This window comes from Zygosaccharomyces rouxii, assembly GCF_000026365.1.
Source record: "Zygosaccharomyces rouxii strain CBS732 chromosome B complete sequence".
In the NCBI taxonomy this organism is placed as follows: domain Eukaryota; kingdom Fungi; phylum Ascomycota; class Saccharomycetes; order Saccharomycetales; family Saccharomycetaceae; genus Zygosaccharomyces; species Zygosaccharomyces rouxii.
This window is the reverse complement of record NC_012991.1, coordinates 741,987-765,252: the sequence shown is the minus strand read 5'-3', so window position 1 is coordinate 765,252 and position 23,266 is coordinate 741,987. Positions and strand designations below refer to the sequence as shown.

Below are 23,266 nucleotides of genomic sequence, written 5' to 3'. Positions count from 1 at the left end.
TAATGAGCTTGTTTCGGTTGTCTGGTTCCAATATTGTATGCTACTTTTTCAAATAGTTGAGATGAGATGAGATGAGATGAGCTTAAAATTGAAAAATTTGCAACAGTCGCCTAAGCGAATACAACAGAAAGGGAAGAAGAGGAGATGGTAATTAATTATATTGCTGATGTTCCAGTATTCTGTAGTTCTCTGTACAATGCTTGGAATGTTTTGTTCAATGGCAGTCCCACAACATTATAATAGTCACCATCGATCTTTTTGATAAAAACGGCACTAGCGCCCTGGATCTTGAACCCTCCTGCCACTTGAGTTCCTTCACCACTTGCTACATAGTCTTCTAACAGATCTAGAGGTGTCTGAGAATCCATATACAGTTTAGTCTCCTCGGTAAAAGTATCTCTAATCTCGTAGTCACCACTGTGATTCCACCTAACAACAGTGACAGCAGTAACGACTTTCAGTGGTTCATTCAATTCATAACAGAATTTTTTCAGATTCTTCAATTGAATCTCCTTGTACTGGGGTTTCTCATGTATATTACCTTGTGAATCTATAACCACAGTATCTGCACAAACGATTAGTTTTGGGGGACTAGCAACAGCAGAAGTGGTTTTATTATCTTTCAAATCGTTAACAATACCCAATGCCTTGTGACGTGAAGTCTCAATTACATAATTCACAGGGTTACTGAATTCACTTTTATTCAAATCTTCTTCAAAACTTGGCTTCATAATGGTAATTTGGGGGACCCCCATAACTTGTTGTAAAATTTCATATCTACGTTCAGATGAACTACCTAGCACGATTTGAAACTGAGATACAATGGACTCTATAACTCGATTGATCATCGTTAGAACCTTTTGTATATTATAGAATAGAATACTTAAGTTAGTTACGTGCGTACGCGACGCGACCCTTTACATAGGTTGAACTCTTGTCAAAGCTATCCTATCGGTAATTCTATAAATCCTTTCTGAATGTTCCTCTTCATCCTCTTGCTGCATTTCACCATCCTTCTCCTGATGAGACTCTGATTCCAATTTTGCCCCAGACTCACCATCACCACCTTCAACTTCATCGCCAGCATCATCAGCGTCATTCTTATCTAATTGTTCACCTCTTGACTTCTTGTTCAATACAGCTTCACCTAAGAATGCCAATTCTGTACCTACTAATTTCTTCCAATCACCTTCATAGAGTTTATTACCAATTTTAAATAATGGATGTGGTGTGTTCAATCCAGAGTACTGTAAAGATGCGGTTCTGTCGATTTCTGCCCTTTCTCTGTAACTGTTAGAGGGTAAATCTACACTGACATAAACGGATTCCGTCGGTTGTTCATAGGGACCTTCAACAGCCGCAGAAGCAGCAGCTTCCGTAGCAGCGGCGGCAGCAGCCTCACGTCTCAACTTCATATCTGCATCTGAACCAGCTTCAAATGCATTTCTGTAATCCCAATTCATCTCTTCACCTTTAGTTAAGAATTCTGTATTACCATTCATCGTCATTCTCCATTGTCTAGATTCAAATGGCAAAGTCTCTTCACCCTCATCACTAGTTGACGGGACTAATTCGAATTTGTCCAATGAACAACTACCACTTCTGATGATATTACCATCTTCATCCAACGGTTCTCTCCAATTGGAAAACCCAAGCAAATTCATCCCCAGAGAGGCCTTTGATGCAGCATGTGTCACCAATAGTACAGTCTCGATGTTGGGAAAATCCTTTTCCACTCTACTGATAAATTTGGGCCAGAAGTTTTTACACCTTAGGTACAATTCCTCTTCAGTCTCACCTTTATCACTTGGTATCACACTAGATTCCCAGTTCTTGTTCAATTTCTGGGGGAAGAAATTCTCCAGGGACTCCAATGGTGCTGGTACCGGAATAACCTCTCTATCTGGCTTATACCACTCACCTAAACCAGCGTCAACGTTAATCGGTAACTCGAGTATATCAGCAATAGGTTCACTAGTTTCAATACATCTATAAAATGGAGATGAGAAAATCATTTCAGGTTGATTCCCCAGGGATAAAATGTAATGAGCTAGCTCTTTCGCTTGATCAATACCGTGTTTCGCTAGAGGGACATCGCTATCCACTCCTGTTGGTGGTAATGGATATGGACCTTGTGGTAACCAATTTGACCTGTAGCCATGCCTAGCAATATAGATGGTTCTAACAACCATCCGAAAACCTTTTCTTTAACCTTCTTACAATTTTAATTTCTTGATCTTTTGTTGTAGTGAAGAAACAACTGTTTGTTCATCTCATGATGAAAAAAGTTCATTAACACTAGAAACTTCACACTATAATGACAATGTCGCATAAGAAGATGGCTACAGGCACATCAAAGAGAGTTAAGACCCTTTCTGTAACGAGACCGATCGTCTATGGTAATACTGCAAAGAAGCTTGGTGAAATCAAACCCCCCAATGCTCCAGCTGAACACACACATATATGGACTATTTTTGTAAGGGGACCTCAAAATGAAGATATCTCCTACTACATCAAGAAAGTGGTATTTAAGCTGCACGATACTTATCCCAATGCTACCAGGACTGTAGAAGCACCGCCATTTGAATTGACAGAGACGGGTTGGGGTGAATTTGAAATTAACGTCAAAATACATTTCGTTGATGAAGCAAATGAAAAGATGTTGAGCTTTTATCACCATTTGAGACTACATCCCTACCACAACGTTAATCCAGATAGTCCGCAACAGCCTGATGATGAGATTTCTTCAGTTTTTTATGATGAGATAGTGTTCAATGAACCCAACGAGCAATTCTTCAAAACTCTGTTGAGTACACCTGGTAATTTACTGCCGTCTAACAAATCTGATTCATGTGCGTTCTCTAAACAATTAGAGCAGGAAGAAATTGATAGGATAAATTTGGGTATAAAACAGGTAGATTCAGAGATTGAAGAACTAAAGGCCAAGGTAAATAAACAATTAAAGGAATGAACGAATTTTTTAAAACTAGAATAATAATAATAATAATGAAATAAGAATTCTATAAAAAAAAAAAATAGAAATGTCCTAGGTATAATCGTATTCTCATTTTGGAGTCAAAGGTTTCCAAGAATCTAGGCTCAAATTTTCTACTTCAGGTTTCTTGGTAGGTTTAGCAGGCGGTGTTTTCTTGACATTACTAAATTCTGCCTCCTCGGTGTGTTCATTGACTTGTCTAGGAACAGGAGGTGCGGGCGATTTATTCCTGGATAATAAGGTGCTAGTAAGAGCAGGGGAATCCTCTGTAAGTTGTGGGTTGGACTCCTTGGTATTCGTAGATTTCAGTTCAGTTGTAGAAGCAGGTGGCGTTTTCTTCTTGGGTATTAAGGTATTAGCAGCACTCCAATTCGATTGACTTGAATGAGAAGGTACCGGTGGCGGAACCCTTTTCTTGGATATTAGCCCCTCTGATTCTTCCAATGAAATTGGTGCAGGTGCCAGAGGGGTCAGTTCATTCGCATGCAGCGCTGCTGGCGGTAATTTCTTAACTGGAACGTCTGATTCCGATTTGGTCTTCGTTGTTGTTTGTTCGTTAATATGAGATGGCACTTGTGGTACTTTCTTCTTGGGAACCAACGTATTAGTATTACTAGAAATACTTGATGTTGACGTATTGACATCCGAATGTAACTCTGGTGTCGATGCATTGGCACGTGGTGGGACTGGGGGTGTCCTCTTAGGTAGCAGATTATTTGCATTACTCGAATCTGTATGAGCAGATTCCAAAGGTTGTGTTTCAGTCTCATTGGAGACAGACGGAACTGTGGAAACTTTCTTCTGAAGTTCAAGCGGTAGTGAAAGTATCTCTGGGTTTGAACTAGCAGAATGCGAACGAAGCCCAGGTGAACGTGGTGGCACCGGTGGCCCTTTTTTCTTTGGTGTAGCCACGATATCTGAATCTGTCTTTGTTGCGGCCAAACGTGGTTGTGGTGAACCGTTTGATGCAACTATGGTGCTCTCGGGGAACGTAGCCGCCTTCCGTGGTGCTGGTGCCTCCACCTTAGGAATGCTAACGGGAGTACTAGATCTGCTAGTATTCTTCGGGGTCAAAATAGTTTCGTTAAATCCAGGTGGTACCGATCTTCTAGACTGGGGTACTGGTGGTCGTGCTGAGTTGGTTGATTGGGAATCTTGATGAGATGGCACTGAAGATTCAGATGATTTCCTAGAGACGGAGGACGTATCTGTATCAGCCAATTGCAATACCCTAACAGATGAAGAGGATCTGGGCGCGGGTGGTGGAGGTGGACGCAATTTCTGCCCGGGATGAGTATCGCTCAGAGGTGGTGAACTTTCACGCCTTATGGATACAGTAGGTTCTGGAGAAGCCGATGAGAGAGATGAGATCGGCGAAGGTTTAGGTTTCATTGTGCCATGTAAGTCTAGAAGATCAAACCCGGGACTTGCAGGAATATTTTTGGCAGGTGATTTTCCTTCTTCTAAATCAATGAGGTGATTATAGTGTTGCTCTGCCACTTCTGGATGGGCCTGTTTGTACTCGCGGTATAGACGATTTGTCAGATCCAGTCTGATATTCTCGTCGATCAGAGTAATCTTAGCCCTGTAAGCAGCATAGACAGGCCTATGATCACTGATAATCAAGTGAGCATCGGAATAAGCTAATGGGTGTAAGTTAGTACCTTTGTACACAATTCTATCAGTCCATGAAGGCGTTCTGGCCTTTTCTGAAGAGTCGTAATTGTCTGTGTTATTATCATATTTGTAAGTGGGTCTAAATTTAAGAGTAGGTTCTCTAAATCCTTGAAACACAACTCCCGTGTTAATCTCTTGGGTCAATTGGTCGTAGCGCAATAGTCTTTCTATATAGCCTTCTTTTTTCGCCGATAGTTCTCTTCTGACTTCTTCATTAGGTAATATGATTCTGTAGTTCAGGTCACCAAGCCAAAAGATGGAATCATGATGCGGAATAGTCTTGGATCTAGTGAATATAATATTCTTCACGATACTCTCATAATCACTACGACGTTCATCGATGTTATTTGCGCCTGCAGAAAAATGAGCATTTACGAAGCAGAATGACGTACCCCCATATTCGAATCTAATCGCAACAGCACCTTTATTACCTGTGATACCCCCAAATCCAGTTTTCTTAGTGGCACCCTCCACTTGTTTAACCATATGTGCTTTATCTGCCTTGACGAAGAATAGTATGATCAATGAAGACATCTGCTCCACTCTTAACAGTAGATATTTTTCATCGTATTGATTCAAACATTTATTGACCATATTTTCCCAAAAGGAGCCCTTGGAATAGTCAGCATTTAAAAGAGATCCAGCCGATAACTCAATTACTTCTTGAAGTCCCAAAACAACGATATCAGGCTTAAATTTATCACCAATGGGGAAAAGCCACTTGGAAAGATCCGCATGTCTGGAAGTACCGTTAACATTAAATGTACCCACTAGAATGTTTGTAGTTGAATATGAAGTAAATTGATCTGATAGACCGTTCAATTTATCATCAACATATTCACTTATTGGATCATATAGTTGAACAGACTGTTGATGGGGCAGACGACCCAAAAGTGTATCAATATTCTGTTGTTTATTTTTATCCATAAAGTTGTTGATGTACATTCTACTAACAGACTTAGTAGCATCTGAAAGAGCACCTGCAAATGACATCTTTCCTTTTCTAGAAAACGATGATTTTAGAGCATTGGTACCTGTATAGATCTGTGATATCTGGTCACCATGATCAGCCCAAAGTGTGTTATGTTTAATGACGAAGTCTTCATTGTCAACATAGACTTTAACATTAGCCAAATGGAAATCCTCCAAAAACGTTTTAAAGGCAGTTAATGACAAAACTTGTTGCACCAAATTGGTTCTATCGAGACAATCCAAACAATTGGTTCTAAATACACCTTGTTGCTCGGATATCAATCTTTTTTCTCTAACATCATAAGAGAAATAACCTGCTACTAACATGGAATCCATTATCATGGGGATCAATTTCCTGACGCCAGCAAAACCTTCTTGTGAAGTTTCTTTATGAAAATCGAATTCTGTAAGGAACACATCTTGCCCCAACTTCAATTTGGGCGAGTTCTTCAAATGCTGCCTGTAACGCTGGGACAATTCAATTTCATTCGTTTTTGTTGATAGTAGGTTTACCACATGTACAGGACCATATTCTTCCACCAATCTGGAAAAATGTTCATCAAATATCGGTTGTGTAGCCTCAACTGACCTAGTGATTTGAACCCTTGGATTGATTAGAGAAGTATCTTGCTCCCAAAATACAGGGATACTGCCTCTAATTTGACTAAATGCATAACAGTACTGTGACGAATACATGATAAATTCTGTCTCGACAAAATTGGCTACATTACCTTCATCATCTACACCACGAACAATAAATCTTGTTCCTGCCCTTTTCCAACTCTGTTTGGAAATTATTGTAACTCCAACTTTTAACCTTTTAAGATAAGTAACAAACGTTTCTGCAAATCCACGTATCACTGTAGTTAAAAACCCTTGATCATCTAAAATTTGTTTTGCATGAGGTTCCAATCTATCTCTATAAGTAATTATCTCCTGCATTAAAAAGTAATTCCACATATACTCCTCCTGGTAATTATCCGCACTTAATGAATGATCACCAAATCCTCTATTTTGTAAAGTTGACGTTAGATCGAAATCTGAACTGTAGTAAAAAGATCCGTTGGATAATAGTTTTTTCAATTCATAACATGGATGCCTAGGGAACGATTCTGCATAATTTGGTTCACCCTCTGATGAAACAGGATATCCTGATGAGTCTATCTCTACAAAATCCCACTTTGAACTGTTCAAACAGAAAAAATCAACTGCGAAGATCTTATTAACCGTTTCACCGGGTGTCGGTTGTGCAACTTTTGATTTCCCAGTAATAGCACCAACAAAGATTAAACCTTCTACTTCTATGAGACCAATAAACCCGTAAATTTCATGTGATGATAACTTCTTGAATCCTTGATTGCTTAATTCATCCTTGGGTAAAAGTTCAATGGCGCAACGAGGCCGCCTTGAATCCGCATCACCAACTGATACAGATTTGAAAATCAATGCAAATGATTCAGAAACTATTGCAATCCTCCTCTCAAGCCTCTTAGACAGATATATAATCATTACAGGTTTTGAAGTGCAGTGCTAAAGAGAGTGAGTTTTTTTAATAACAAAAAAGAGAAAGGGAAAAAAAAAATGGCCAAAAGGTGAGTATTCTTCAGTTTCTTTTCTAGGTGAAAGACAAAGTTTACGAATTCAATAATTCAACCAGTTTAAACCACTTAGATTCTACCTAAACCTCTATTGATTTCTGGAATTGCAATGAACTTCTTGGTGATGGTTTGTTTAGTTTGACCCCTTTCGTCTGTTGATGTTGAAAAAAAAAAAAAAAAATATAACTACAAAGAATTCGACAGCCTATTAAGAAGAAACATGGTAACGAATGTAAGAATTACGAATAAAGAAGACCAATTGACTCAATCATGTTTGCTATGAATGCTCTTTCTTAGTACGTAAATAACGTAAAAGTGTCCTACGTATATAAATAGTGGTGGTGTATCATTCACTTACCTACCCTCGTTTATTGAGAGCCTGCAGCAGAATCCGCTGTTTTAGGTAAAGTAATTTCACCAGCGTTAAAGATGCTATTGACAGAAGACAGGATAGCTCTAAATGATGCATCACCAACATCTTCTGAAGTACCAACACCCCATTGACAAGTGATTTCGTTATCGGATTCACGTCTGTAGGCTAAAGAAACGTAAGTAGCAGCTTGAGTTGATGAGCCTGAACCTAGAGAGTGTTCGGCGTAACTTTCAACAGTTAGTCTAACGCTTAGCAAATTAGACAATGAATCAATCAATGAAGAGATTGGACCGTTACCAGAACCTTGGATGTCATGAACTTGACCGTTAATTTCAACTTGACCGTTTAGGCTTCTACGGTCGGAACCGGTTTTGACGATGTCGTAATCCAACAAGTTGATATGGTTGAAATGCTCGTTGTTGAAGTTGTATTTTTCCTTGAACAAATCACAAATTTCAGTGGACTTTAGTTCACGACCTAAAGAATCAGCGGTATTTTGAACCTCTTTAGAGAACAAAATTTGTAAGTTTCTTGGAAGATCAAGACCCAAAGATCTCAAAATAATCCATGCAGCACCACCCTTACCTGATTGAGAGTTGACACGGATCACGGCAGCATAGTCACGACCGATATCCTTAGGGTCAAGTGGCAAGTATGGAATAGACCAGATAGTGTCGCCAAGAGCACGTCTTTGCTCTTGAGCGGCAAAACCTTTCTTGATAGCATCTTGATGAGAACCACTAAATGCACAAACAACTAACTCACCACCGTAAGGAGCTCTTGGAGAAATTGGAATTTTGTTACAACGCTCCACAACTTCAATGAGCTTAGTCAACTCAGAGAAATCCAAATTTGGAGAAACACCTTGAGTATACATGTTTAGAGCAATGGTCACTAAGTCAACGTTACCAGTACGTTCACCGTTACCAAAGATACAGCCTTCCACACGATCAGCGCCTGCTAATATAGCCAATTCACTTGCAGCGACACCACAACCACGATCGTTATGACAATGGACAGAAATGCTAACTTTTTCACGTTCAGAAATATGAGTTGAGAAATATTCGACTTGGTCCGCATAAATATTTGGTGTTGAAACTTCCACGGTGGCAGGTAAATTAAAGATAATTGGATTTTCCTCAGTAGGTTCCCATGCAGCCTTCACAGCCTCACAGATTTCAACGGCAAATTCAGTTGGTGTATCGCTGAAAGTCTCTGGTGAAAATTGATAGGTCCAGCGGGTTGCCTGTTGATTTGGATCATCCTTTGTCAAGCTTCTAATCAGCTTAGTGGATTCAACAGCCATTTTAACAGCTTCCTCTTGGGACATTTTGAAAACCACATTACGGAAAAGATCACTTGTTGCCAAATAAGAATGTATAGTAGCTCTTTTGGCACCCGTTAGAGCTTCAACTGTACGCTTAATCAAATGCTCACGTGATTGAACTAAACATTGAATACTAACATCATCAGGAGCATTTTCGACAGCATATCTGGTGAAATCGAAATCTGTTTGAGATGCAGATGGGAATGAAACTTCGATCTCTTTAAATCCAATCTCTAACAATTTATGAAAATATTCCTTTTTCTGTTCTACAGACATAGGATCCGGGAGTGATTGGTTACCATCTCTCAAATCTGTAGAAAGCCAACGTGGAGCCTTTTCGATAACACGGTTTGGCCACTGTCTCTGTGGGAAAGGGTTCTGTTGAAATTTTTTGTATTTGATACTTGGATCTTTCAACATATTCTTATATGCCAGTTTGATGGGAGGAATGCTTTTACCAGCCCTCCCAACATTTTGAGCTAATCTAACAGCTGTTTCTCGAATCATGTCTCTTGACTTTTATCCGACTACTGCTTGTTTGGCCTTAAGACTCGGTAATATCGAGATTCGTTAGTGAAAGCTAGTAGTTAAACCTCTTTTATATCTGCTTACTTGTAAGTAGAATTTTTTCATGACTGAGTCATGTTCAATTATACACAGCGAAACCGGCCCGTAAGGTCATAGGAAGAAAAAAAAGAGAAAAAGAAAATCTACCGACATGCAATGAAATATGCAATGAAAAAAAAAAAAAAATTAAAAATAAAAAATATAATGCTTAATATTCGTTACAACTTACTTTATTTCTGATACAAAGTTCTATCGCTAGCCCTTCTTTCAAAGTTTGTATAGATAGAATTTGTTGATGACTGAGATGCAAATGATGTACGTCTGTTCTTTAACCTAAATCGACTCATGAATTCTTTACCCTTCGAAAATAATCTTTGGGTACCAGCACCAATCGCATCTGGCGGTTCCGTAGGGCTTTCTTCACTACTGCTTGATGTCTCAGGTCCACTTGAACTGAAACTACTACTCCTTCTAAATGCATGACTAGCGCCTGTTGGTTTACTAGTATTAGTCACTGCTAATGTCGGGAGCTCAATTATTGGAATCGTTAAACTTGTATGTGATAGATCAGATCGTATTCTAGTAACTTCTGATGGCGATTCACTTCGACTAACGGATCTACTATTGCAACATCCACTCCTTTTGCAAACTTGCCTAACGTACTGTCTATAAGCATCTTTCATTAATGACCATGAATGTTGTCTTGCTCTACACAAAGTGTCCTTTGGAACTCTCGAACCATGGTGGTAGCTCTCTCTAAAATTTTGTTTTATATCCTCGGGTAAGTTACACTCCATCGGTGAATTTGCTCTAATGAACTTTTTGTAAATTTTGGAGTTCCCTTTCTGTATGTCAAAATCATCATTATCATATTTTAAAAGGTATCCATCACAGCTTCTCCAGAATTCGTAGTTCTCTTCACAGTGTGATTTCAGTAAAAACTGTTCAAATTTGTTCAACGTATAAGGGTCATTCTCTATCTCATCTTGAACTGACTTCGTTAATACCTCATGCAAACTGGGGATTGAAGAATTCTCATGACATTGCATTACGAGGAGCCCTACTCTACTAGCGACTTCATCTAACTTTGAAAAACTTCCTTTACTTCTTCGTCTCTTTTTTTAAGAAACCGTTGTACTTGTATTCTTAGTACTTACCGTATGGCTCTATTTCGATGCCCTTCCGTTTTCAATGTGAATGTTCCTGTTCTTATGCAGGAGGAAGAAATGGAAAAAAAAAAAAATGAAAAACTATAATTGAAAAACGAAAAAAAGAAATCACACTAATAACAGCCGTACCAGTCTCAAGTATGGAAAAATGAGAGTATTGTAGTGTGTAAGATAGTGGGTGTAGTAGCTTGTATAGTAGTGGGTATTGGAGAAGAGAGTACTGAGCGGTATATTTCAGTAAGGTAGGAATACGGAGCACAGGACGAAGTTATAATCCTAAGTTAATATCCGAGACAAATAGAAAGGCTAAGTAACTCTCACAATGGTGGTTGTAAATGAATTTCAGCTGCTTCGGTTGTTGTAAAAAAAATGGCAATGAGTTGCTAGGAATGTTTCATCGAGTAGCCGATACGATAGCCATCGGACAAATGAATCATCAGGCTAGATTGTAGTAATTCACTGTATTATATATATGTGGATATATAGTAACACGTTTATTCCAATCTAGCAACCTGCACCATAGTAACGACGGAAGTCGCTATAGATATCAAATTGGTCCATTTTTTTTTTATCTGCCGTCTATACAATCGATTGTACTACTCTTAGTGTGCGGTGAAGTGTGGTGAGCTCTTAGAAGTCAACGTCCGCCTAGAATGTGAAGGGGAAAGCCCGAGACAGACAACCTTGGTCTAGAATGGAAGAGGAAAAGGAAAAAGAAATGAAAAAAGAAAGAAGAAAAAAAAAGAAAAGGAAAAAAAAAGAAAAAATGATAAGCGGAATAAACCTGGTCACATGGTATTCGTTTACAGTGCATACGGCTGTATGCGTTTATCTGCCACTCGCACGTGAACACGGAGTCATTTCTTTTTTCCTTTTTTTAAAGGGAACAAAAAGTGTGGCGTCTTTTTTCATTGCAGTTAGTCACATTGAGTCGAAAAAAATAATAATTATGGCATCCTTCAAATAAGAGTAAGCAAACGTGATATCGACACTTTATCAAGTTTAGACTAAACTTTTAGACGACGAAGAGATAGCCAAACTTGAATTTGAAATTAAATAGTTGGTAATACTCGATTCAAATTGACGCACGCTTTTGTTTGTTCTTCGATGAGTAACGAAGGTGGAGCTGATGGGTCCACTTACCGCTCCGAATTCAGGAACCTTTTTGGTGGTGATAGCCACACCGATGACGATAATAATGGAAGAGATAGAGCTGGTCCTGATCCAATAAATTCTATACAGCCGTCATCTCTGTTATCACAGGAACCAATGCAAATGTTTGAGGAGCAGTCAAGTGGTCAAAATAATAGTAATATTACACCAAGTATACTTTTAGAGCAGTTAGCTTACGTTGATAATTTTATGCCATCGCTGGAACAAGATTTCGCGAATTTAGATTCATGGATACTCCAAGATCCTGGAAGTGATTCTACGGCGATGGCGTTGGGCGGCAATAGTAGTAGTAATGGTCAACGTTTAAATGAGAGCGGACTAGGATTTGATGAAAGGCTGGCGGCAGAACTTAGTGCATTTGCGGATGATTCGTTTATTTTCCCTGATGAAGACAAGAGACAGAGACAGAGCATCAGTGGTGCTGTTAGCGGTAATAGTGATAACAATAATCCTGACAATAATGATAATGATCTGTACGGTAATCCTCGTGAATTTGAAGATGGCAATGATGCAAATAACAATGACAACAGCGAGAGACAGCAGGGAACAGGTAGAAGAAGTGCGCATTTTCTTACTCAGAGACGTAATACGTTTCTGACGTCGCAGTACGACCACAGTAAATCGAGATTTAGTTCCAAATCTAGAGAGAAAAGGGACGCAGAGAGTCAACAACAACAACAACAACAACACGAAGAAGCGTCATCATCATCACGTAACCAGGATAACGCCAATACTACCAGTAATGTAACCTCCAATAGTGTGACTGGATCACCTTTGCAGGATCACGGTGGTTTTACCAATGTAGACATTGTTTCGGGCGGTAATGGTGGTGGTGCTCCTGCCGGTGCTAATGATGATACGAGAAGTCCGAGATTTCCACAGCATACTCCGAACGTTCCATCACCTTTGAGCAATATATTAGCCTCTCAAGTCATGCAACCGTATTCCGTTTCAGCTAGCCCAGTTACTACTACATCGAGACCTTCAGATTCTGTATCTGTAGCATCTGATCCTCAAGTACCAGCGGCTGCTGCCTCGAATCAAACTCGTCCTCAAATTCATGTTCCTGATTATTCCACCATACCGACATCTACATTAGTGGCATTGTTACCAAGAGTCAGTGTCCCGCCCGGTGCGCATAGAACTTTGGTAAACAGTGGATTTAATCAAGAACAAATCCATGCAATTGCTGCAATTATTGCACACCACGAGCAAGAAAAGTCGAAACGACATACTGAAGAGAGTGTATCAATTGAATCTCAACCTAATAACGTTAATGACCAAGATGCATCTCGAGGTGCAGAATTTCTATTAGGTATTCTGTCGCGAGATTCTAGGTCACAACAACAACAACAGCAGCAGCAGCTACAACGGGATCAACAGGGATTTGTCGAATCACTCTTACAATTGGATCCACGTACGCATGATCAAGGCGGAGATCCAATACGAAGTGAATCACAAGACGGAGGCCAAGGAAGAATTAAGAGGGAACATTCCATTAGTGGAATCGAATTTGAAGAAGATGAGGAAGAAGAAGATACTGAAATTATCAACCCTACGTCATCAAGACCTTTGAAAAGATCAAAATCCACAGAAGAAGCCCTATCATCATCATCTAATGCGAAAAGAAGAAATGTTTCTAACGGTGTGGCGATTTCACCACCATCGACAACAACAAGTGCTACATCAGCTCAGGTTCAAAAAACACATCAAAGAAGAAAAGTAAAAGAAAGAGAATTGGAAAATTCCGTAACTGAGTTGAGTGAATTAGCTATTTCACTACAGCAAAAGATTCACACATTAGAGATGGAAAACAAATTGTTGAAAAATCTAGTTCGATCAAGTGGCGAACTAGAAGGAATTGAAAAGGCGGAAAGTATTAGAAAACAAATAATGGATAAGATTAATGGTTCAAATGATGAATAAGTAAATATACATTAAATGACATAGACTCTTGTCAACTTAGAACCAAAAGTGTAACTATAAGTACAAATATAACCATAATAGTTAATGTGATTAGTCCACATCTATTTTTTTTCCTTTGATTTTGATCGGCTCTATGAAGTTGAGAATTGGCCTTTTGCATATTATTTGCCAGCTGACCAATATTTGCATCAACTTCATCGACTTGATCCCCTTGCTGATTTACCAATGATCCTAATTGGCGAAAAATGGCATTAACTTCTTGTACGGCAGAATGAATTCTTGTTACCTGTTGGGATCTTTCTCTTAGAATGATTGTATGGAAATCTACTTCATCTTGGTTGGCATTCGATTCCTGCCACAGTTGTTGTTGTTGCTGTTGCTGTTGTTGCTGTAACAGCTGTCGTTCTTGTTGTTCCTCTTCTTGTAATAAAGGTGTCTGTTCATTAACTTGAATAGATAAATAATTACTTTCAGGATCTCCTCGTACCACTTTTGTAGCTGAACCATTATCATTTTTCAAAGGATGTTTTGACTTGGATTCACGATAATCTTTTTGTAGTTTTTGTAATTCACCTTTAAGCATAACAAAATCATTATACAGTTTAGAACCTTGTATGACTCGGTCTTGTGATGATGACCCCCAGCTTTCTTTTTCAATTTTATGACGTATACTATTGCAATTAGGTATAAGTCCCGTTTCAATATTTGATCTCACTTCGATGGAATCCCTCTTAGTACCAACTTTGATTGTTTCCCTACTCAGTTTCTTGAGCTGTTCCGCTAACTCTTCAATAAGACTTCTAGCTACCTCTGTACTATTATCACCATTTTGAGCTTCCAAATCGTAATTTGACATTGTTGACCTATATGATCTGTCTCTATCAACGTTATTTGTTCAAATTTAATGTTATAATTGTGTATGGTTTAATGCCCCATTTTTTTGAACCCGCGATGTTGAAATAGTAGTTAATGGTAACTAAGGGAATAGTTGTTAAGGTGAAACTTGTTTCCTATTGTTGCAATGGATTGATATTATTATTCTTTTACTAAAGCAGCGCCTTTTCAGTGGTTATGTGGTTCTACGCATAAGATTTTATTTTAAGATGCTTTAACAGACGAGAAATGTACAATGATGAGTTCGTGTGTAGAGGACGTGTTATAATTTGAAATGGCTACTGAAAACCTTTTCACAGACCTAACTACTGTTGGACTGGTACGGATTCCCTAACCTGGATATTCTTTTCCTGGGTACACAGTTGTTGAGAGCAGTGTCCTTAAAGATGGGGGAATAGAAAAAGAAATAGGCATGCGATGATAGCGGAGTATTGGTAATGTTTTAATCCATGCTCGGTTCAAGGTTGAAAGGCTTATAACGTAGAACTCTTATATATGTGGTCGTTTCATCGCCATTACTTTTACTTTGACACTTTACGCGTTGCGCGTTACCCTTTACGCGTTTCATAAGCTCATCGAATCTTCGCAGTAGAAGTGCCATGACCATTTTTACAATTACTTTCCACTGTCAAGAAAGCTCTGTGCTATCAGGAATTAGTCCATTCTCTTGTAATACCAATTGGAAGTCTATTAGAGATGAGTAGTCGTGCTGAGAAGTTAAGGAAGTTGCAGAAGTTGCAAGCATCTCATGGAGGTAATAGTGGTAACGATGGTAATGACGATAGACTCTATGATGAAATAGATGAGAAGGAATACAGACATATGAAGTACAAAGAACTACTTCAGGATGATTTTGTTGAAGATGATGATGGTTTTGGATACGTTGACCGTGGTGTAGAAGATGTGGAAGAAGATCACTACAGCGATGAAGATATAGAAAACGATAATGTGAATAACAGAAAAAAGTCAAAGGAGACTAAAGCTAAAAGTGCTAATAATAATAATGGCAGCAGTGAAAGGAATATAGGTGATATGCTTCGATTACAACGGGCATCAGTACAGTTGAATAAACCCACAAAGAAAGCCAAAGATATTGATGAATTTGATGATATATTGGGTGAATATGAAAATGAACCTATGGTAAAACCTACTCATATAAGGCCAGTACTTTCACCACCTAGTATCAATCGTAATAATACTAGTGTTAAAAGGAATATACCAGCGTCTCAAGAAGTTTCTAACAAGAGACTTAAGGTGGATTTGGAAAATAATGCTGATGAAGATTTTGAAATGAACTCTTCACCACTAAAACCACGTAGTATTAAAAGAAGTCAAGTAGACTTAAATGCTGAACCTACTAAAGATATAGGTAGCTCTCCCACGGCTCCCAAAAGTTCTGGACTACAAAATGATAATAAAGAAAGTAATGATGATGATGATGATGATGAAAGTGATGATGATATTTTTGTTGGTAGAAGACCCGTTAAGCGAGTAGCGGCTAAAAGAGAAATCAATTTAAGCTCAAAATCGAATTTTTTAGCTTCTCCTGTAGTAGCACCAGGTACACCACAGAGTAGTAGTAAAGCAGGTTCACAATCACAACGATTAAGTTCACCAGAGCCATTGAACTTATCCACAGGTAAGTTGGGTAAGGATCAGATTGTAGATCCAGAAACAGAAAGTTTCCAAATGTTCTGGCTAGATTTTTGTGAAGTGGATAATACTCTAGTGCTATTCGGTAAAATTAAAGCAAGAGATGGATCATTGGTCTCTGGAATGGTTCAAATCAATGGAATCTGCAGGGAGCTGTATATTTTGCCACGTGAAGACAAGACTCCTCAAGACGTTCATGATGAAATCATCCCGCTGCTAATGGGTAAATATGGGTTAGACAATATTCGCGCTAAGAGTGAAAAGATGAAATATGCATTTGAGCTCCCGGATATTCCTCGTGAAGCTGATTATTTGAAGGTATTGATGCCCATAAATACACCAAAATGCAAATACGAAACTATACCTCCAGATCTTTCTAGTGATACTTTTTATCACGTATTTGGCGGTAAAAGTAGTGCCTTTGAGAGTTTTGTAGTTCAGAATAAGATTATGGGGCCCTGCTGGTTAGAAATTAAGAATGGTGATTTTTCTGCTCTACAGAATGCCTCTAATTGTAGCGTTGAGTTGGCGGTTGATAGACCTCAGAATGTTAAACCCTTAGATGCCAAAAATATACCCGAGCTCAATGGGGTTTCATTAACAATTCAAACCATTATGAATGTTAAAGAGAACAAACAAGAGATCGTTGCCATAACTCTTTCTTCATACAGGGGTATTGCGGTTGATTCTCCGATCCCAGAAGACTTACAACCAAACGATGTGACCACATTGGTAAGGCCACCTGTAGGATCCAGTTTCCCTTCCGGGTTGAAAGGTATTGCTGATCAAAAATTGAAGGGTCAAGTTCGTTTCTGCAATAATGAGAAAATCCTATTATCATGTTTCTGTGCTCTTTTATTGAGGTCAGATCCTGATATACTCATAGGACACCGTCTAGAATCCTTACAATTAGATGTATTGGTCCATAGGCTTCACGAGTTGAACATCCCTACGTTCAGTGCATTGGGACGTCGTGCTAGAAGAGCTTGGCCTGACCGATTTGGTAAGAATAATTCCAATTTGATTCATTTCTTCATACAAGAACTAATAGCAGGTAGACTTTTGTGTGATATTGCTAATGACATGGGTCAATCTTTGACCCCTAAGTGCCAAACATGGGATCTTCCAGAGATGTATCTAGTTGCCTGTGGTAAAGATTCTACACCTCTTGATATTAATTATCAAAACCCACATTATCGAGAAGATGCCGACACAATGGCAATGGCATTAAGAGAAAATATTAAAAACTCAATGATAATTGCTGAAATCTCCTTTAGAATTCAATTACTATCTCTAACGAAACAATTGACCAATTTGGCTGGTAATGCTTGGTCTCAGACTCTGGGCGGTACTAGAGCTGGTAGAAATGAATATATTCTGCTTCATGAATTCTCGAGAAATGGATACATTTTGCCAGATAAAGAAAATTCAAGGAATAGGACTTCGAAAAGACCAGACACTACTGGTGCTCCTGATGGTGATTCCGGTAATGGCGATCCTGTTGTGTCTTCGAAGAAGGCTAAATATCAAGGTGGTCTGGTCTTCGAACCTGAAAAAGGTCTACACAAGAATTATGTTCTAGTGATGGATTTCAATTCATTGTACCCATCCATCATTCAAGAATTTAACATTTGTTTTACAACTGTGGATAGAAATTTAGAAGATACTGATGAGCTTCCTGAGGTTCCTTCCAATGACGGAGGTAAGGGAGTTTTACCAAGATTATTGGCCAATTTAGTGCAACGTCGTCGTGAAGTGAAAAAGATCATGGCTACTGAAAGGGATCCTCATAAGCGTACCCAATGTGACATTAAACAGCAGGCGTTAAAGCTAACCGCCAACTCCATGTACGGTTGTTTGGGTTATGTGAATAGTAGATTTTATGCCAAACCTTTAGCCATGCTTGTCACCAACAAAGGTCGTGAGATTCTTATGAATACAAGGCAATTGGCTGAAAGTTTAGAACTTACTGTGGTATACGGTGATACAGATTCGGTCATGATTGACAGTAAATGTGATAATTATGCCGATGCTATTAAAGTAGGAAACGAGTTTAAGAAGTTGGTCAATGAGCGCTACAAATTGTTAGAAATCGATATTGACAATGTCTTTAAAAAACTGTTACTTCATGCCAAGAAAAAATATGCTGCATTGACTGTCTCATTAGATAAAGAGGGAAATGAACGTACCATTTTGGAAGTGAAAGGTTTAGATATGAAAAGACGTGAATTCTGTCCACTATCTAGAGATGTGAGTATTCACGTATTGAATACAGTTTTGTCAGAGGATGATTCAGAAAAGGCATTGTCTGATATTTATGAGTATTTGGAGCGTGTTAGAGTTCAAATGGAGAATAATGAAATAAGAGTTGACAAGTACAAGATTAATACAAAGTTATCAAAAGATCCCAATTCTTATCCTAACGGTAAAAGCATGCCAGCTGTGCAAGTAGCACTAAGAATGAGGAAAGTCGGTAGAGTCGTCAAAGCAGGTACTGTGATAACGTTTGTAATCACTAAGCAAGATAATTCTGAATTAGAAGACAAGGAAATACCACCAGTACCCGAAAGAGCGCGTGCCCTAAATGAAGTCATGGTCAAAGGCAATAATTTAAGGCCCGATCCTGCTTATTATCTCGAGAAACAGATATTTGCCCCGGTGGAAAGACTTCTTGAAAGAATTGAGAGTTTTGACGTTGTGCGGCTAACTCAATCCCTGGGGTTGGATACCAGGCGGTACTTGAACAGAGGACAAACGGCTGAAAATAGTGCTGGTGGAATCGACTCGTTGCAACCACTTGAAACTACTATACCTGATGCGGAGAGGTTTAGAGATGTACAACCTCTCCAAATTAGATGCCCACAATGTGATCAAGAATTTCCTTTTGGTGGTATTGCTTCTTCGAACCATTATATGATGTGTTACAATGGTCTACAGTGCAAGCACTGTAACCATCTGTTTACACCATTGCAATTGACATGCCAATTGGAAAGATGCATTAGATTACACATTTCACTGTACTACGCTGGATGGGTGCAGTGTGACGACCGTACTTGTAATAACAGCGTTAGACGACAAATTTCAGTTTTTGGTAAACGTTGCTTGAATGACGGCTGCACAGGTGTAGTCCACTACCGATACAGCGACAAGCAGCTCTACAATCAACTGTTATATTTCGATTCCCTGTTCGATTGCGAAAAGAACAAAAGACAGCAACTAAAACCGTTGTATGTAGAAGGTGATACAGATTTCCCAAGAGACCTACTGACGGATTCTTCTATCAAGGCGCTAAGTGAACAAAATAGAGACTACTTAGATGTGGGTCGCGGCGTTGTACAGAAGTATTTAGGTGACTGCGGGCGTAGATACGTTGATATGAGCAACATATTCGATTTTATGACCCCGGCTAAATAGACAATTGACAGTATTGTTCGATTGATATACGTGTTGTAAATCATGACATTTAAATTTTTGAGGCTGTTTGTTCTTGTTGCATCTTTCTCCCGATGGGGGTTATTTATTTGTTTGCGAAGATCGATAAGGTTCATCTTGAAGGAGAAACCGTCAGAGTTGTTTATAAGGAAGATAACGAAAACTTGAAACTAAGAAATCCTTTAGAAGGATTCTTTGACCGTTGGATGAGAAATCTCGCTCCTAGTAACATAAAGAAACTTTGGGAACTGAAATTCATCTGGGGCCAGAGAAATCTGTAACATCTGTCTCATATATATAATCAGCAATCGATCAAACAATTATAGTCATTTACCACTATCATTATTTATCGAGCAAAATAGACAAGAGTGCTGAATGAGTTCACGTCGTAGATCAATGGAAGAACCATTATTGGTTCCCAAGACAGCTATTACTATTCCAAATGGTAGGAGATCTTCTGCCTTAGTCGCCGGATCATTGCAGGGCAGGAAGACTTCCTTATCAAGATCAATTCCAGTGGCACAAGGATCCAAACTGGGTAAAAGCATTGATTCTCATGCGATGATCGATATTGATTCGCCAAATTTTAAGATTGAGCATCCAGAGAAGAATGAAGAGATCCTTAACAGCTTTAGAAAGAACTATTTGACAAATAATATGGGAAAGGATTCAAGAACAAGTACCAGGAGTCAATCTGCCACTAGTGGTACTGTTGTGATGGATCACAGGAGTAATCATTCTAATTCAGATACTGAATCTGTTGGTAAGAGTCAAGATGGGAAACTTTCATGCGCAGGAGGTGATATCGTTAGAGACATTTACAAATTGGCCAATAAAGACTGTGATAAGACTTCGAAAGGTGCAAAGTCAATGGAAGATGTACCCTTGGAATCGGAGCGCCAAAGAAGACAGTCAACCGCTAGCGGTCTTAACGTTCCTGGTGGATTTAGAAGAGAATTTATTGTTAACAAGATGAGACAACAACAGCAGCAACCAAGGGACTATGGTTCTCAACCCAATTCTTCAATGAGCTCCCCAATTGAAGATTTGGAAGATGGGCTCGCTGGTGAGAACGATATTGATCAAATTCCTTTTTTGACGAGAAACTTTTTGGAATTTCTATACGTTTATGGTCATTTTGCTGGTGAATCCTTTGAAGATGACTTCTTGCCAGAAGACGTAAAGTTACCCAAAAATATGGGGGAGAGAGCTTCCTTACTTTTGGAGGAAAATGGCCATGCTGCTACCTCTGCTACCGCGGCTGTTAAAGTTGGTATTACGCCAACTTCAAAAGCATTTTTGTTGTTATTGAAATCATTCATTGGTACTGGTGTCCTTTTCCTACCACATGCCTTTTCTAACGGTGGGTTATTCTTCAGTATAGTCATGTTGTTATTTTTTGGATTATATTCGTTTTGGTGTTATTATATTTTGATCAGAGCCAAGGAGGTCGTTGGTGTAACTTCCTTTGGTGACATTGGATTGCGGTTGTACGGCCCGTGGGTTAAATTCATTATTTTGTTTTCATTAGTATTCACACAATTAGGATTTTCTGGTGCTTATGTGATCTTTACCGCTGAAAACTTAAAGGCATTCTGTTCCAACGTATTGCATTTTAGTGAGAATATACCCATCCTCTATTTCATGTTAGCACAGTTCGCAATCTTTATCCCACTTTCATTCATTAGAAACGTTTCCAAATTGTCACTACCTTCTCTATTGGCCAACTTTTTTGTCATGGGTGGTCTAGTCATTGTTTTATTCTTCAGTCTCAAGCAGTTGGCATTAGAATCTCATATGAAACCAGCAGAAGGTGTTGTTCTTCTATTTAATACAAACCGTTGGACAATGTTTATTGGTACTGCCATTTTTGCATTTGAAGGTATTGGGCTTGTAATCCCAGTACAAGATTCCATGCGGCATCCAGAGAAATTCCCGCTGGTCCTTGGTATGGTTATTATAACTTCTACGGTCCTTTTCATTACTATTGGTTCCATCGGATATTTGGCTTACGGTTACAAGATTAAGACAGTAATCCTGTTAAATTTACCACAGGCGAATATTTCTGTTAATTTAATTCAATTTTTCTATTCATTGGCAATTATGTTGTCTACGCCTTTGCAATTGTTCCCTGCCATTAAGATTATTGAGAATAAAGTTTTCCCTAAATTTATCAAGATTTATGTGAAAAAAGATGATAATACTACAGGTGTTGAAATGAGACCTAATTCAGGTAAACTTAACTGGAAAGTCAAATGGTTGAAGAATTTTGTTAGATCATTAATTGTTGGGTCAGTCATTCTAATGGCATATTTCGGAGCTGATCAATTGGATAAATTCGTAGCATTGATTGGATCATTTGCCTGTATTCCACTAGTTTACATGTATCCACCGATGCTTCATTTGCGTTCTTGCAGCTTACCCAATCATAAAGGTGGGAGGATTAACTGGTCCGCTGGATTGGACTACGTTTTAATTATCTTTGGTGCCATTAGCATGATTTACACATCTTATCAAAGTGTCACCCAATGATATATTCGAATTTCAGGACTACGGTATAAAAATGGTTAAAGATTGGATAACGGGTTAAAATTAACTGATAATTAAATTTATAGATTTTTACTTTCCTTTGTAGCGGAAGCTTATTATCGTCACGACGAACGATCCAATTGGGATCGTCTTGTAGCCAAGAGGCTGTAGCTGGAGCAATAACGCATATCAAGATTCAGGTACTGGACAAGCTACTGTGCTTTCTTTTAGGCCATCGAGTCCTTCCTGCATTAGCTCATCTTATAAATTTAGTGCAATGAGTAAGTTTTTCTATTCCAGTCCAAACGAACTTGATACTGAGCACCAAAATGAGAATCATAATAACCAAGAACCTAGATTACAGAGTGAACTACTATCAACTGGTAACCAAGTGGTTCAAAGTCCACCATTGACTGAAAGGCTTCATGAGTGGAGAAATTTACTTATACACCAATACAACGTTGTAGTTGCAGAATGGTCCAATCTCAAGAGCGCAACTAAGAATGAAATTGATTCTGGTAGAGAATATATTAACCGAAATGTTTTAAATGACCCTCAAGAAAATAACCGATTGCTTGTTCCAAGTTCAATTTTGTCTCTGGGTGCCTTTTTTTGTGGACGTGTTTTAACCAACAAGAACAATTGGGGTTATAGAAGTATCGTTAATAGAAACCCATCAATTTTGGGTCGTCTGTTGACTAGTTTGCCTTCAAGAACTGTCTTGCCACTGGCATTAGCAGGTGTGGTTTTCAATCAGTTGACGCCTGGAACTGCTAAAAATGCATGTCATACTTTTGAAAGGGATTTCTTATCAGAATCTTTTGTACAAGAATATCACCGTATTTGGGACCAGTTGTACGTACAGGGAATTAAACAAGGTAGTGGTCAAATTGGTGAAACCTTTCAAAATAGTTTACAAAATGGTATTAAGAGCATCAGAGAATCCATCAGTGCCATAAATGATGACAAAAAGCAATGAAA

The 23,266-nt window shown here is 38.7% G+C and overlaps 12 protein-coding genes across 12 annotated transcripts; 6 read left to right on the top strand and 6 right to left on the bottom strand.

Annotated features, from left to right (window-relative positions):
• Window positions 1–155: 155 nt before the first annotated feature.
• On the bottom strand, window positions 156–848 carry ZYRO0B09768g (nucleotide diphosphatase; the record flags this gene model as incomplete). Its single annotated transcript, XM_002495329.1, has 1 exon — window positions 156–848. The coding sequence occupies one exon, from the start codon at window positions 846–848 to the stop codon at window positions 156–158; it is 693 nt and encodes a 230-aa protein (XP_002495374.1).
• A 69-nt stretch (window positions 849–917) lies between these two features.
• Window positions 918–2,192, bottom strand: ZYRO0B09746g (uncharacterized protein; the record flags this gene model as incomplete). Its single annotated transcript, XM_002495328.1, has 1 exon — window positions 918–2,192. The coding sequence occupies one exon, from the start codon at window positions 2,190–2,192 to the stop codon at window positions 918–920; it is 1,275 nt and encodes a 424-aa protein (XP_002495373.1).
• A 125-nt stretch (window positions 2,193–2,317) lies between these two features.
• Window positions 2,318–2,971, top strand: YAF9 (YEATS domain-containing protein YAF9; the record flags this gene model as incomplete). Its single annotated transcript, XM_002495327.1, has 1 exon — window positions 2,318–2,971. The coding sequence occupies one exon, from the start codon at window positions 2,318–2,320 to the stop codon at window positions 2,969–2,971; it is 654 nt and encodes a 217-aa protein (XP_002495372.1).
• A 93-nt stretch (window positions 2,972–3,064) lies between these two features.
• Window positions 3,065–7,153, bottom strand: ZYRO0B09702g (phosphatidylinositol-3-/phosphoinositide 5-phosphatase INP52; the record flags this gene model as incomplete). Its single annotated transcript, XM_002495326.1, has 1 exon — window positions 3,065–7,153. One exon carries the CDS (start codon window positions 7,151–7,153, stop codon window positions 3,065–3,067), a length of 4,089 nt encoding a protein of 1,362 aa, XP_002495371.1.
• A 457-nt stretch (window positions 7,154–7,610) lies between these two features.
• Window positions 7,611–9,449, bottom strand: LEU4 (2-isopropylmalate synthase LEU4; the record flags this gene model as incomplete). The annotated part of the gene is made up of 1 exon (XM_002495325.1): window positions 7,611–9,449. One exon carries the CDS (start codon window positions 9,447–9,449, stop codon window positions 7,611–7,613), a length of 1,839 nt encoding a protein of 612 aa, XP_002495370.1.
• A 290-nt stretch (window positions 9,450–9,739) lies between these two features.
• On the bottom strand, window positions 9,740–10,558 carry RGS2 (GTPase-activating protein RGS2; the record flags this gene model as incomplete). Its single annotated transcript, XM_002495324.1, has 1 exon — window positions 9,740–10,558. One exon carries the CDS (start codon window positions 10,556–10,558, stop codon window positions 9,740–9,742), a length of 819 nt encoding a protein of 272 aa, XP_002495369.1.
• Window positions 10,559–11,785: 1,227 nt separating this feature from the next.
• On the top strand, window positions 11,786–13,777 carry MET4 (Met4p; the record flags this gene model as incomplete). Its single annotated transcript, XM_002495323.1, has 1 exon — window positions 11,786–13,777. The coding sequence occupies one exon, from the start codon at window positions 11,786–11,788 to the stop codon at window positions 13,775–13,777; it is 1,992 nt and encodes a 663-aa protein (XP_002495368.1).
• Window positions 13,778–13,808: 31 nt separating this feature from the next.
• On the bottom strand, window positions 13,809–14,633 carry VAM3 (SNAP receptor VAM3; the record flags this gene model as incomplete). Its single annotated transcript, XM_002495322.1, has 1 exon — window positions 13,809–14,633. The coding sequence occupies one exon, from the start codon at window positions 14,631–14,633 to the stop codon at window positions 13,809–13,811; it is 825 nt and encodes a 274-aa protein (XP_002495367.1).
• Window positions 14,634–15,367: 734 nt separating this feature from the next.
• Window positions 15,368–19,738, top strand: POL1 (DNA-directed DNA polymerase alpha catalytic subunit POL1; the record flags this gene model as incomplete). Its single annotated transcript, XM_002495321.1, has 1 exon — window positions 15,368–19,738. The coding sequence occupies one exon, from the start codon at window positions 15,368–15,370 to the stop codon at window positions 19,736–19,738; it is 4,371 nt and encodes a 1,456-aa protein (XP_002495366.1).
• Window positions 19,739–19,830: 92 nt separating this feature from the next.
• ZYRO0B09570g (uncharacterized protein) lies at window positions 19,831–20,037 on the top strand (the record flags this gene model as incomplete). The annotated part of the gene is made up of 1 exon (XM_002495320.1): window positions 19,831–20,037. One exon carries the CDS (start codon window positions 19,831–19,833, stop codon window positions 20,035–20,037), a length of 207 nt encoding a protein of 68 aa, XP_002495365.1.
• A 94-nt stretch (window positions 20,038–20,131) lies between these two features.
• On the top strand, window positions 20,132–22,288 carry AVT4 (Avt4p; the record flags this gene model as incomplete). Its single annotated transcript, XM_002495319.1, has 1 exon — window positions 20,132–22,288. One exon carries the CDS (start codon window positions 20,132–20,134, stop codon window positions 22,286–22,288), a length of 2,157 nt encoding a protein of 718 aa, XP_002495364.1.
• A 274-nt stretch (window positions 22,289–22,562) lies between these two features.
• MIC27 (Mic27p) lies at window positions 22,563–23,264 on the top strand (the record flags this gene model as incomplete). Its single annotated transcript, XM_002495318.1, has 1 exon — window positions 22,563–23,264. The coding sequence occupies one exon, from the start codon at window positions 22,563–22,565 to the stop codon at window positions 23,262–23,264; it is 702 nt and encodes a 233-aa protein (XP_002495363.1).
• Window positions 23,265–23,266: the final 2 nt, after the last annotated feature.